Source organism: Chiloscyllium plagiosum, chromosome 26 (assembly GCF_004010195.1).
Source record: "Chiloscyllium plagiosum isolate BGI_BamShark_2017 chromosome 26, ASM401019v2, whole genome shotgun sequence".
Lineage (NCBI taxonomy): Eukaryota > Metazoa > Chordata > Chondrichthyes > Orectolobiformes > Hemiscylliidae > Chiloscyllium > Chiloscyllium plagiosum.
In genome coordinates, this window is record NC_057735.1 from 1,946,277 (window position 1) to 1,961,229 (window position 14,953).

The 14,953-nt window shown below is 45.8% G+C and overlaps 1 protein-coding gene across 1 annotated transcript in view; it reads left to right on the forward strand.

The window, feature by feature from the left end:
- Positions 1-1,925: 1,925 nt before the first annotated feature.
- LOC122562920 (serine/threonine-protein kinase TBK1-like) overlaps positions 1,926-14,953 on the forward strand; it is a 44,138-nt gene continuing 31,110 nt past the window's right edge. The window contains exons 1-5 of the mRNA XM_043716223.1: positions 1,926-2,160; positions 4,583-4,687; positions 7,198-7,338; positions 8,793-8,922; positions 14,468-14,649. Coding sequence (XP_043572158.1) covers positions 4,601-4,687; positions 7,198-7,338; positions 8,793-8,922; positions 14,468-14,649 — 540 coding nt within the window. The 5' untranslated portion in view covers positions 1,926-2,160; positions 4,583-4,600. The remainder of the gene's footprint in view (positions 2,161-4,582; positions 4,688-7,197; positions 7,339-8,792; positions 8,923-14,467; positions 14,650-14,953) is intronic.

The following is a 14,953-nucleotide window of genomic DNA, read 5'->3' on the forward strand; positions in this document are numbered from 1 at the left end:
GGGAGTTCCTGGACTAGGGGGGGATAGGACAGTGTCGAGGTAGATAGAGATCAGTTCGGTGGGGCAGGAGCATGCTGAGCAATGGGTCGGCCAGGGTGGTCAGGCTTGTGGATCTTGGGAAGGAGGTAGAACCGGGCAGTGCGGGGTTCCCGGACTATGAGGTTGGAAGCTGTTGGTGGGAGATCTCCTGAGGTGATGAAGTTCTGTATGGACTGGGAGATGATGGTTTGGTGATGGGGCTGAGGTCATGGTCAAGGGGGCGGTAGGGGGCGGTGTCTTTGAGTTGGCATTTGGCTTCAGCGGTGTAGAGGTCAGTGCGCCAGACTACCACTGCACCCCCTTTATCCTCTGGTTTGATGGTGAGGTCGGGATTGGAGCAGAGGGATTGGAGGGCTGCGCGTTGTGAGGGTGAGAGGTTGGAGTGGGGGAGGGGGGTAGACAGGTTGAGGTGGCTGTTGGAAAAGCTTTGTGTCCAGTTGTGAGCCGACAGTCTCTTTTGGAACTTACACTGCCATGTGAACATTTCATTGAATGTTTGATCAAAACAGATTGTTGTAAACCTAAGCCTGTGAAGTGCGCAGAGCTGACTGAAACTGTCCAATCCTCAGGCCAATGTGCATTTGACACACTGCACGGAATGAACATGTTCAAGATTAGGAACAGCAAAGAGACAAACAAAGGAGCTAGTTCTAGACTCCAGGTTGTGACAAATGGTTAGAAAAATTCAGATGTGAGGAATTCAAGAAGCAAAACTGATCCCTGGATGGTCCATTGGCTGCACTGGACCTGATCCAAAGCTGGTCTCATTATGAGTTGCTTGTGAACAAGCGTGGCTGAGGAGGCCGTTGTCTGAAGACAAGGGGCTCTGTATTTACAACACTGTTTATCCCACAGTCAACAAACTACATTTATATAGTACCTTTCATGTGTCCCAAGGTGCTTCACAGATTCTTAACCAGAAATAACTGTGGCTCATTGGACAGATAACCAAACACTGGATCTGGATACCAACCCAGGGACAGGGACAAAGCCTGGGATTGGGACTGAGATTGGAACAGGCACTGGGGCTGGGGCTGGAATTGGAACTGGGACTGTGATTAGCTTTGGCTTTTTGGCTGGAATGGGATTGGGATTGGGATGGACTGGAATTGGGATTGGGATTGGGATTGGGACTAGAATTGGGATTGGGGTGGGCTGTGATTGGAATTTGGACTGGGGCTGGGACTGGGCTTGGGGTTGGAATGGGTCTGGGATGGGGATTGGGACTGAAAGTGGGACTGGAATTGAGATTGGGAGTGGGGCTAGGATTGGGATTGGGAGTAGGGTTGTGATTGGAATTTGGACTGGGAATGGGTCTGGGATTGGGATTGTGTTTGGGGCTGGGTCTGACCCTCAGGATTTCCCCGCAAACAGCCAGGGGCTGCCTTTAGTTCATTCTTCACCTGAGTCCAGCAACCCTGCGTACCAATAAGAAACAGAAACTGTGAAAGGATTTTCATTGATATCGCACCTTCCACATCCAACAAGTCATCCCAAAGTGCTTTATAGTCAATAGAGTGCAGTCCCTGTTGCAGAATAGAAACAACTTCCACAACCACTGATGAGATTATGCCCATGCCAGCTATTGAAGTAAAGATGTCAGATGGCAGTGTGGGGATTGATGGCCATTTCACCAACAGCTTTGGGTGGACGGATGACTCTTTGGAAGAGTTCATGGTGGATCACTTGCCAGGGGTCAGTACCTGGTCTAACCTCAGGAACCAGTTGAACATCTAGAGTCAGGGAGCAGGCGGACCCTTTAATGGATTGAAATGATTTGTTCAGAGTGTAGATCCCTGAGCCCCACGCCACTCACCATTTCATAGCTCAGAAACAAAACTGCCAGCTGCTGGAGGCTGCAGTCCGGGGTTGGGTTGGTTTAACCCTGTAGTTGCCGGGAGATGGGAGGATGCTATCTGAGCTGAATGCGGGGAAAGCGGGGAGCCCTCTGCGCTGGGTTTACGCCGCTCCTACGCTGCAGTTCCCCAGAAACACACACGGAGGAGTCGGAGATGCGGAAGGGTGGAAACGAAAGTGACTGAGAGTTAGTTTCAGTTTGTTTTCTGCTCCGGGCCGGATGGTCCTGAGCTCAGGGGGTTTGCTGAGAGCCGCTGTATCCAGGTGAGACACATTTCCCCCAGGGTCAGGGCTCCAGAACCCTCTCACTTCACACTGTGAACCACATGATGGGGTGGGGGGGCACTCCGATTCCAATCCTAGCTCAATGTGGACCAGTCTGCTCCATTGTGGGGGTCGCCCCTTTCAGAGGGTGGGGAGTGGGCTCCTGTCGGGGATGCTGAGGGTCCCTCTCGGGGTTGCTGGGATGGGCTGGTCTCTCCTCTGACAGCTCCACAATTAAACCGGATTCTGTTAAATGGACAGAGCCGGAGGGAACCCACAGCGATGTCGTCACACCGCAGCCTCCAGCTGATGCTCAGGAAAGGCACTGCATTTCTGTAGCGCCTTTCGCCACTTCAGGGAATTGCAAAGTGTTTCATAGAGGTGTTGCAATGGGAAGAGACACAGACGCGAAAACAAAACTGAGCAGATCCCACAAACAGCTATGTGGTAATGACCAGATACTTTATTTTTCTGCAGTGAGGACGTCAAACCCTTTCAACAGGGATCATTCCAAGGATAGACGGGTCTCGGCTTTAACATCTGATCTGTAAGGCAGCTCCTCTGACAGTGTGGCACTCCCACAGTGTTTGAATGGTTTGCCTTCATGGCTCTGGGGGTATAGCTCAGACACATGACCTCAGAGGTGGGAGTACCATCTATTCAGGGAGGTTATATAGATGCAGAAAGGGGTTAGTTAGCTCAGTTGACTGGATGGCAGGTCTGCATTGCACTAATGCCAACAGCTGATTGAGGTCACCATGAGGGACTGTCCTTCTCAATGTCTCGGTGGCAGTTTGGAAAAGCTATGTGAATTGGCCATGCTAAATTGCCCAGTAGTGTTAGGTAAAGGGTAAATGTAGGGGTATGGGTGGGTTACACTTCGGCGGGGCGGTGTGGACTTGTTGGGCCGAAGGGCCTGTTTCCACACTGTAAGTAATGTAATCTAATCTAATCTATGTGTCCAGTTCTGAGCCAACAGTCTCTTCTGGAGTTAAACCACCATCTGTCCTCTCTCTCTTTCTAATGAGAGTTGCACTATGGTTCAGTAGACTATGGTGATTTGATCTGTTATGGATGCAGAACATTTCCAACCATCAAAGGGTTGAGAACAAGAGCACCTGGAGGTGGAGTGAAATAAGATTTTGAACAGAGAGGAGATGGCAGCTTCTCATACACAGCGTTGAGGGAATATGAAATTCAGTTCGAGGGTTAATGGCTAAAATAGAAACTGCTGATGTTTGAGATTGCACCTGGGGAGAGTGGGGTAGGAATGAAGGGTAAGGATTGAACCGATGTGCAAACACTAATCATATGCAACTGACTGTAAAATTTGGACATTGACTGGGTCAAAATCGTGGAATTCGCTCCGTAAGGGCATTGTGGGTCAACCCACAGCAAATGGACGGCAGCAGTACAAGAAGGCAGCTCACCCCCACCTTCTCAAGGGGCAACTAGGGACGGGCAATAAATGCTGGCCCAGCCAATAATAACCATATCTCATTGGTTGAAAGCAAATTCTGAAGTTGTGAAAGGTGCTATAGGAATGTAGCTTGTATGTCTTGACCATCTAGAAACAGCAGCAGCCAGACGATCCTTTTTTGATTGTGCTTGGTTAATCCACTACATCCTGTTTACCCAATGTCTTGCCGAGTGACCATTGTATGTGCGTGAGTGCAGGTTGGTCACAGTCAGCAGAGTGCAGCCAGCACCACACCTGAGCCTGGCTCTGAGCTTTCTCTATGTCACAGGGACTGAAGGGTAGAGGGACTGATCTGAGAGGAGTCTTGGCTGTTTTCACCTTGGAGGAGAAAGTGAGGATCTGCAGATCAGAGTCAAGAGTATGGTGCTGGAAAAGCACAGCAGGTCAGGATGAAGGGCTTATGCCTGAAATGTTGATTCTCCTGCTCCTCGGATGCTGCCTGACCTGCTGTGCTTTTCCAGCACCAAACTCTTGACTCGGATCTCCAGCATCTGTTTTCACCTTGTGTCATCCAGGAATGTTATCGTTAGTTATCATATGTTGTGGTTCTGTTCGCCGAGCTGGAAGTTTTTGTTGCAAACGTTTCGTCCCCTGGCTAGGCGACATCATCAGTGCTTGGGAGCCTCCTCAAAGAAGCGCTTCGCAGGAGGCTCCCAAGCACTGAGGATGTCGCCTAGCCAGGGGACGAAACGTTTGCAACAAAAACTTCCAGCTCGGCGAACAGAACCACAGCAACGAGCACCCAAGCTGCAAATCTTCGCACAAACTTTGAATAGTTATCATATGTCTGTCATTCTCCTGGGTAAGTCTGGGCTGAAATCTGGTCAATTATTCAACACCAAACATTCACTGCTTTAACTGACCCATGGTACAGACTTAGCAGAAAGTTTTGGGTTTTGGCTCCAGTCCAGTCACTGTTGTGATTTCTTTTGGATTTGACAGGCTTTTCTGAGAGCAGGAATGCAGAGCACGGTTAATTACCTCTGGTCACTCAGTGACATCCTTGGACAGGGAGCAACTGCCAGCGTGTACAAAGCACGTCACAAGGTAAAACTTCTGGTTGAGGAGTTCAAACAGCACAGACTATGAAGAAGTTAGGATGAAGATGTGAAGTTGGGATAATTCTTCACCTGGTTGGTAATGGAATAAGAAAAGTTTTGAGACTGGATATGTAAATTGGGTCGAGAAACCAATGTTATATTTGAGGATAAAAAATAGTCAATAGGTGCTGGAGTAGGCCATTCGGCCCTTCGAGCCAGCACCACCATTCATTATGATCATGGCTGATCATCCACAATCAGTATCCTGTTCCTGCCTTATCCCCATAACCCTTGATCCCACTATCCTTAAGAGCTCTATCCAACTCTTTCTTGAAAGTATCCAGAGACTTGGCCTCCACAGCCTTCTGGGGCAGAGCATTCCATACACCCACCACTCTCTGGGTGAAGAGGTTTATCCTCAACTCTGTTCTAAGTGGCCTACCCCTTATTTTTAAACAGGGTCCTCTGGTTCTGGACTTACCCATCATCGGAAACCTGCTTCCTGCCTCCAGAGTGTCCAATCCTTTAATAACCTTATACGTCTCAATCAGATCCCCTCTCATCCTTCTAAACTCAAGTATATACAAGCCCAGTCGCTCCAATCCTTCAACATATTATAGTCCTGCCATTCCTGGAATTGACGTCCTGAACCTACGCTGCACTCCCTCAATAGCCAGAATGTCCTTCCTCAAATTTGGAGACCAAGACTGCACACAATATTCCAGGTGCGGTCTCACCAGGGCCCTGTACAGCTGCAGAAGAACCTCTTTGCTTCTATACTCAATTCCTCTTGTTATGAAGGCCAGCATGCTATTAGCTTTCTTCACTACCTGCTGTACCTGCATGCTTACCTTCATTGACTGATGTACAAGAACACCTAGGTCTCAGTGTACTTCCCCGTTCCCTACCTTGACTCCATTTAGGTAGTAATCTGCCTTCCTGTTTTTGCCACCAAAGTGGATAACCAGATGTTTATCCCCATTAAACTGCATCTGCCATGCACCCGTCCACTCAACTAGCCTGTCCAAGTCACCCTGTAACCTCATAACATCCTCCTCACATTTCACCCTGCCACCCAGCTTTGTGTCATCAGCAAATTTGCTAATATTACTTTTAATACCTTCATCTACACCATTAATGTATATTGTAAACAGCTGCAGTCCCAGCACCGAACCTTGTGGTACCTCACTGGTCACCGCCTGCCATTCCGAAAGGGACCTGTTTATCACTACTCTTTGCTTCTTGTCAGTCAGCCAATTTTCAATCCAAGTCAGTACCTTGCCTCAATACCACGTGCCCTAATTTTGCTGAGGCTTAGGGTTTGAAGTGAGCAGTATGCTGACAGGTTGGCTATGACACACAGCATGATCTCACAAATTGCCATAAGATGGCAATTCCCGCCTCAGGCGACTGACTGTGTGGAGTTTGCACATTCTCCCCGTGTCGGCGTGGGTTTCCTCCGGGTGCTCCGGTTTCCTCCCACAGTCCAAAGATGTGCAGGTCAGGTAAATTGGCCATGCTAAATTGCCCGTAGTGTTAGGTAAGGGGTAAATGTAGGGGTACGGGTGGGTTGCGCTTCAGCGGGTCGGTGTGGACTTGTTGGGCCGAAGGGCCTGTTTCCACACTGTAAGTAATCTAATCTTTTGGTGACCCATGGTTTGTTTAGTTTTGACCTATGGTTTGTTTAGTTTTGACCTATGGTTTGTTTAGTTTTGACCCATGGTTTGTTTAGTTTTGAAGGGTAAATATGAGCCAAAACAGCACTGAAAACCTCCTTGCTGTTCTTCAAATGTTATTCTGGATATTCTACATCCACCTGAGAGGTCAGAGAGAAAGAGAGAAGGGGAAAGCTCATCATCTCTGTCACTAGATCATTTATAACCAGGGGAATTTGCAATGAGCTTTCCTGGCCATACCTTCAATAAGGGGAGCAATGATCTAGTGGTATTTTGCTGGACTGTTAATCCAGTGACCCAGTTAATGTTCTGGGGACCCAGGTTTGAATCCTACTGAGGTAAATGGTGGAGTTCAAGTTCAATAAAAGTCTGGAATTAAGAGTTTAATGATGACCATGAATCCATTGTTGATTGTCAGAAAAACCCATCTGGTTCACTAATGTCCGTTAGGGAAGGAAACTGACAACCTTACCTGGTATGGCCTACATGTAACTCCAGACCCACAGCAATGGGTTGGGCAATAAATGCTGGCCTAGCCAGAGACGCTCACATCCCGTGAATGAATTCAAGAAAAGTCTAGTTACCTGTGATGACATCTAATCTATCTTCCCATGGAACTTTGCAAGTAAAAGAGCAAGTTTAAAACAAAATAGCAATATAAATGAAATGGAAACTCTTCTCTTGGTCAGAGTTCAGTCAAAGTTACCAGGGGAGAGAATGGGGAGGAATGTGGTGATTGATTTTGTGAGTTTCTGCAGAGAGAGAAAGATGATGAGAACATGGAGTTGATAATTGAATTGCTCTTAATGCTGATACGTGACTGTTTCAAACTGCTTTACAGAAAACTGGTGATCAGTATGCTGTCAAAGTATTTAATCATGTCAGTTACCTGCGTCCTTATGAAGTGCAGATGAGAGAGTTTGAAATGTTACGGAAATTAAACCACAAGAATATTGTAAAGCTGTTTGCAGTGGAGGAAGTGGTAAGTATCTGCTCCTGTCATTAACATAAACAGGTTACTACAACTTGTTAGAGACCCCTTCCCCCATACCCAGCCCCAACACCCACACACAGAGTCATACTTCCCCATGAACCTGGAGTAAAGCGAGCCTTCCCCACCCCTCGAGCCGAAATCCTCCTCCCACCTCACCCAGAACAGACGGTAGGGGCACCAGAACCATTGGCAGTGCTCACAGCATCCAGCTCCCCCACCACCCTCCATCAAATCCATCCAGCAAGTCTGTACAGACCCCTCCCAGATCCAGAAAAAAAAGACCCTCACCATGAACACACTGGCAAAGCCAAAGGCCTTTATTGCAAGGTAATTGTAGTATGGGAATGAGGACATCCATCTACAAAGATGAGAAAACATGTGCTGTCTTTCACTTCATATTGAGAGAAGGCTACACTTGCTGTGGAGCATGTGCAGAGAAAATTCACTCTGTTGAATCCTGGGATAATGGGTTTTCCTATAATGAGAGGTGAGCTACATTGGGCCTGTATTCCCTGAATATTGAGAAGAGATAGCATTATAACTTTTGCCATTCTGAGGGGACATGAAAGGGAAGGAACAGTAAGGCTGATTCTCACTAACTCAGAAATCTAGAATGTGAGGGCACTGTCTCAGGTTAAGGAGCCAATCATATAGGATTGTGACAGAGAGAAATTCCTTCAGTCCAGGGGCTGTCAATCTTTGGAGTTCCCTATCTCAGAGGCTTCTGAGTCCTCTGTCTTTGTCAACATGCAGCACGACTTAGACAGCATCTGGGTTTGGCTAATAGGTGGCAAATACTATTAATGCCACACAACAACCATCACCAATAAGAGAGAATGTAACCATTGTCCCTTGATACTCAATGGCATTGTCATCACTGAATCCCGCACTATCAATATCCTGGGGGTTACCATTAACCACTCAACTGGACCACCACATAAACACACTGGCTACAAGAGCAAGTCAGAGGCTCTGAATACTGGAGTAACTCACCTCCTGACTCCTCAAAGCCTGTCCACCATCAACAAGGCACAAGTCAGGAGTGTGAGGGAATACTCCCCACTTGCCTGGATGGGTGCAGCTCCAACAACACTCAAGAAGCTTGACACCATCCCTGACAAAGCCACCCCCACTCGATGAGCACCACATCCATAAACACCCACTCCCTCCACCACCGATGCTCAGTTGCTGGAATTTGTACCATTTACAAGATATACTGCACTAACTCACCTCAACTCCTTCAACAGCACCTTCCAAACCCATACCCACTACCAATTTAAAGGATAACGTTGGCATGTACATGAAAACACCAGCAAACTGCACACCATCCTGGATAAAGTTATCGACTGTGATATATACACCCACCCAGAGCTGCCTTGCATGTCACTCTCTCTGCTGTATGTTATGGGTTTGAGTTGTTTCTGAGTGTGCCTATTCTCTAGGGAACCAGTAAACAGAAGGTGCTGGTAATGGAGTACTGCGCTGGTGGGAGTTTGCTCAATGTTCTGGAAGAATCGGAAAATGCATTTGGATTATCAGAAGCTGAATTTCTGATTGTTCTGGAAAGTGTTGGTAAGTTTCACACTGTCTCCACATCTCCTGATTACACCAAAGGAGGTTACTTCATTAATCTGTGCTATTGGGGGAATTTGGGAAACGGTGGGTTGTGTTGGGGGGGGGTGGGGGGTCTGAATTAATCAATATCCCAGCAGAATGCCCAGACCCGCACCCACCAATCAGCAGCTCGCTGGCTCCACGGAAGTTACATTCCCATCACGTATCTAAGTGTCTGAAGAGATAAAGTTACAGGAATAAAAACAGAAAGCTGGGGAGAAACTCAGCAGATCTGGCAGGATCCGTGAAGAGATAAACAGAGTTAATGTTTTGAATCCAGTGACACTTTTCAAATCTGAAGAAGGGTCATCAGACACAAAATATTGACTCGGTTTCTCTGCTGCCAGACCTGCTTGAGTTTCTCCAGCATTCTCTGTGCTAGTCTCAGGTTTCCAGCATCTGCAATATTTTGCTTTCATTTGAAACTGTATAATAGCCCAGTCAGGCAGAGTCACCATCTGGGGCTGGGGAGGGGTCGAAAAGTATGGCGCTGGAAAAGCACAGTAGGTTAGGCAGCATCTATCACCCTTCAGTTTAAAGCTGTGTCCCCTCATGCATCTGAGGGAAAAGGCTCTCCCTGTCCATCCTATCTAACCCTCTGATTATCTTATATGTCTCAATTAAGTCGACTCTCAACTTTCTTCTCTTTAGTGAAAACAGCCTCAAGTTCCCTCAGCCTTTCCTCATAACACCTTCCCTCCATACCAGGCAGCATCCTATTAAATCTCCTCTGAACACTTTCCAAAGCTTCCACATCCTTCCTATAATGCGGTGACCAGAACTGTACACAATACTCCAAGTGCAGCCGCACCAGTGTCTTGTACGGCTGCAGCAGGATCTCATGGCTCTGAAACTCAATCCCTCTACCAATAAAAACCAACATATTGTATGCCTTCTTTTTTTTATAAGAATTTTTATTGAAAAGCTTTTTAAAATCTTTTACAAAACATTTATATATAAAGAAAAAGAATAACACTGTCAAAACAGAAAAAAAAGGTAGCACAAAATAACAAGGCCATAAGTGTCTGAACAAGCACCATTGTTAATAAACAACCCACTATTCTACCAAAACACACATATCTACTTAACTAAAACTAAACTACAAATATATTAAATAAATACTAGTTTAAACTACATTCAGATAACTTAAATTAAATAATATCTCACTACTTTATTCTGTCTGACTCATCACACTTGCACTGAGGCTCCCATCCCTGGGAATACCCCCTACAGTACCCATATTCTTTTCCTTCTGGTCTCCTCTTCCCAGTGCCCCACAGGCACCCACAAAGATTCCCACGGCTATACCACAGCCCTGGCTAATATTGCCGACAAGTCAGCGTCAATATAATTTAAAAGTGGCCGCCACGTCCGGTAGAACTGCTCCGTTTTGTGTGCACCATATTTGTGAGGTAGTCTTGGGGGAATGCTCCGTCACCAGCCCACGCCACCCCATAAGACCTGGTGGTTTCTCTGACTTGCGATTCATTAAAATGTTCTTCCTCGTGCAATGGCAAGGATATTACACAGTCTCTTCCTGTGTTCCCCCAGAGACAGCAAATTTGGCAACGCCAAAAGAAGAATGATTGGATCCATGTTAATTCCAATCCCCAGGATGTCCTCTAACTCCCTTACTATAGTACTCCAATATCTTTGGATCTTGCAACATGACCAATAACAATGTGTGAGATATATTAACATATTAATTTTACATTTGGGACAGTCTGGTGACACTGCTCTGTTAAGCTTAGCTAGCCTTTCTGGTGCCATATGAGCCCTGTGTAAGATCTTCAATTGCATAGTCTGTGCTCTGTTACATACTGAAATTTTCCATACATTCCCCCAGATGTCTTCCTATATCTCTGGTGAAATGTCCTGTCCTAACTCTCGGTTCCACATCTTACAGAGTCCTTCCATATTCCCCAGAGCACGGCCTTTCTGTAAATGATATAAAGTACTAAGTGAAAGAGTACCCGCGCACTGGAGTACCCTTTTCACTGCGTCTGATTTATAACATTGGGTCAGGCGTGTGGTCTTCCTCTATATATAGTCCCTTATCTGGAAGTAACAGAAAAAGTCCCTATTGGACAATCCATATTTCTGGCTTAACTGACTAAATGACATCAGGACCTCTCCCTCAAATAAATCTCCCAAACATAGAATTCCTTTGTTCTCCCATGTGTTCAAACCGGAGTCCATTACCCCAGGTTTAAATCTTTGGGCTCCTACCAACGGGGTAAGTGGCGAAGTCTTAGACCAATTGCCCTTGTCTTGCTTCATGATCCTCCAGGCTTTCACCGTCTTCAAGATAATTGGACTATTGCATTGCCTGGTCATGGATTTCATCTTGTCCATAACTAATAAATTAATTAGAGGACATCTCGAAAGTGAGGCTTCAATATCAAGCCAGATCGATTCTGAATTCCCCTGTACCAAGTCACCAACATATGTTAACAGAGCATTTATTTTATATTTCTTCAAATCCGGAAGATCCACCCCTCCCTCAACTTGCAAAAGCTAATTTAGTGAATTAAATTAGAGGATGCCTATGGCTCCAAATAAAGGACCCTGGCCAACCATTAATCCTCTGTAACACTTGTCTAGGTAAAAACAACAGGGCATTCTCATGGGGTATAGCAGTCAAGGAAGGACATTCATTTTAATCAGGACTATTTGACCCAGCCACGATAATGGTAATCCCTCCCACTGCTGCAAATCCTGTTTTATCCTCTCTAGTAGTTGTACATAGTTAGCCTTATACAGCTGGTGGAAGGAAGAGAGCAATAAAAATTCCTAAGTACAAAAGAACCTTTTGGCGACGATCTAAGTGGGAATTGCATTGCATCCTTCAAGTCAGGCACCCTCCACTAAACCCCCTACCAGCATAGCTTCTGATTTACCAAATGCCTACTTGACAATCCTATCAACCTGGGTGGCAACTTTCAAGGGTCTATATTCCTGGACACCGAGATCTCTCTGCTCATCTACATTACCAAGAATCTTACCATTAGCCCAGTACTCTGCATTCCTGTTACTTCTTCCAAAGTAAATCATCTCACACTTTTCCGCATTAAACTCCATTTGCCACCCCTCAGCCCAGCTCTGCAGCTTATCTATGTCTCTCTGTAACCTAAAACATCCTTCATCACTATCCACAACTCTACCGACCTTGGTGTTATCCACAAATTTACTAACCCATCCTCTGTGCCCTCATCCAGGTCATTTATATAAATGACAAACAGCAGTGGACCCAAACAGTTCCTTGCAGTACCCCACTAGTAACTGAACTCCATGATGAATATTTCCCATTAACCATTACCCTCTGTCTTCTTTCAGCTAGCCAATTTCTGATCCAAACCGCTAAATCATCCTCAATCCCATGCCTCTATATTTTGTGCAATAGCCTACCATGCAGAACCTTATCAAATGCTTTACTGAAATCCATATATTAGTGAAGAACAACCTTCACCAAACCGTGTTGACTATCCCTAATGAACTTATTCATTTCTAGATGATTATAAATCTTATCTCTTATAACTCTTTCCAACACTTTAACCATAACTGAAGTAAGGCTCACTGGTCTATAATTACCAGGGTTGTCTCTACTCCCCTTCTTGAACAAGGGGACAACATTTGCTATTCCCCAGCCTTCTGGCACTGTTCCTGTGGACAGTGACGATATAAAGATCAAAGCCAAAGGCTCGGCAAGTCTCCTACCTGGTTTCCCAGAGAATCCTTGGATAAATCCCATCTGGCCCAGGGGACCTATCTATTTTTACGCTTGCACCTCCTCCTTGTGAACCTCAATCCTGTCTAGTCTAGTAGCCTCTATCTCAGTATTCTCCTCGACAACATTGTCTTTTTCCAGTGTGAATACTGATGAAAAGTATTCATTTAATGCTTCCCCTATCTCCTCTGACTCCACACACAACTTCCCACTACTATGCCTGATTAGCCCTAATATTACTCTAGTCATTCTTTTATTCTTGATACACCTATAAAAAGCCTAAGGGTTTTCCTTGATCCTATCCACCAATGACTTCTCATGTCCCCTCCTGGCTCTTCTTAGCTCTCTCTTTAGGTCTTTCCTGGCTAACTTGTAATTCTCAAGCGCCCTAACTGAGCCTTCACAACTCAGCCTAACATAAGCCTTCTTCTTCCTCTTGATAAGAGATTCAACTTCCTCAGTAAACCACGGTTCCCTCGCTTGACCATTTCCTCCCTGCCTGACAGGTACATACTTATCAAGGACCCGCAGTAGCTGTTCCCTGAATAAGCTCCACATTTCAATTGTGCCCATCCCCTGCATTTTCCTTCCCCATCCTATGCATCCTAAATCTTGCCTAATCACATCATAATTGCCTTTCCCCCAGCTATAACTCTTGCCCTACGATATATATCGATCCCTTCCCATCACTAAAGTAAACGTAACCAATTTGTGGTCACTATCACCAAAGTGCTTACCTACATCCAAACCTAACACCTGGCTGGGTTCATTACCCAGTACCAAATCCAAAGTAGCCTCGCCCCTTGTTGGCCTGTCTACATACTGTGTCAGGAAACCCTCTTACATGCATTGGACAAAAACTGACCCATCTAAACTACTTGAACCAGTCCAGTCAATATTTGGAAAGTTAAAGACCCCCATTCCTATTGAGAATCATCTTTGCTATCCTTTCCTCTACATCTCAGAAACTACTCAGAGGCCTATAGAAAACTCCCAAAACCTCTCCTTTCCTGTTTCTAATCTTAGCCCAGACGACCTCAGTAGATGAGTCCTCAAACATCCTTTCTGCAACCGTAATACTGTCCTTGACTAACAGTCATTCAAACACTCGCAATGCAGACAAGGTGCTGGAATTCTGAAATGAAAACCAAAAAATGTGGGAAATGCTCAGCAGGTCTGGAAGTAGCTGTTCAGGGGGAGAGTGAGAGAGTTAATATTTTATCAGAACCTAGAGCCTATGGCCTACCTTCATCATTTAACTCTTTTAGATTTAACGGTTGAATAATACGGATATGTAATATTCCTGCCAACAGAAGACTTTGATCCATTGATTTCCAAAGATTCTAATGGCTTTGTGTCAAACTCACAAGGAAACTTGGTGAAAATTACCCAAATCATTTTCAATTTGGAGCAGTTTGGAATCAGCGCAGAAAGGGAGGCTCGTGTCTGTTTATGGCATCTTTTGGTGATCCCAGGATCTCGTATAGCACTGCGTCACCAATGAAACAATCTTGGCACGGAGCCGCTGTTGTAATGTTGGAAACACAGCAGCTTAAATGTGCACAGCAAGATCCCACAAACACCAATGTGTCAGTAACCAGATGATCTATTTTGTTTTTTTTTAATTGGGGTTGATTGAGGGATACAGGTTGGGTGAGGTACCAGTTTATCAGACAATGCTGACTCAGCATCTGAGAGAGTGAGATCCCAGACTGATACCTGTACTGGAACACTTTTCCTGCACCTATCACAATCCCCTCTTTCCTCTGTTACCAGTTGGTGGAATGAACCAGTTGAGAGAGAATGGAGTGGTCCATCGAGATATTAAACCAGGGAACATCATGCGTGTGGTTGGGGACGATGGCCAATCCATTTATAAACTAACAGATTTCGGAGCTGCTCGGGAACTCGAAGATAATGAACAGTTTGTCTCACTGTATGGAACTGAGGAGTATTTGGTCAGTACCCTTGCCAGATCCATCAGATATTATGGAATCACTGGACAGTGTTATCACCAGTGAGTCAGCAGGAAGTGGTCCCGCCTTCTACAGCTCCGGAAGGTTCTTGATTTCACCCAACGGCTTGAAGTTGCTCAATGTCAACCTACAGCCACTGGAGGAAATGGACAGAGGGATAGGGGGTGGGGGGCGTGGAGGCGGTAGTGGCTGGGGTGGTGTGTGTCAGGGTGTGGAGGGTAAACATGAGGGTAGGAGTGCGCGTGGGCTTGGTAGGGGCAGGGCTTGTTGATGTGTGGGGGGTTTG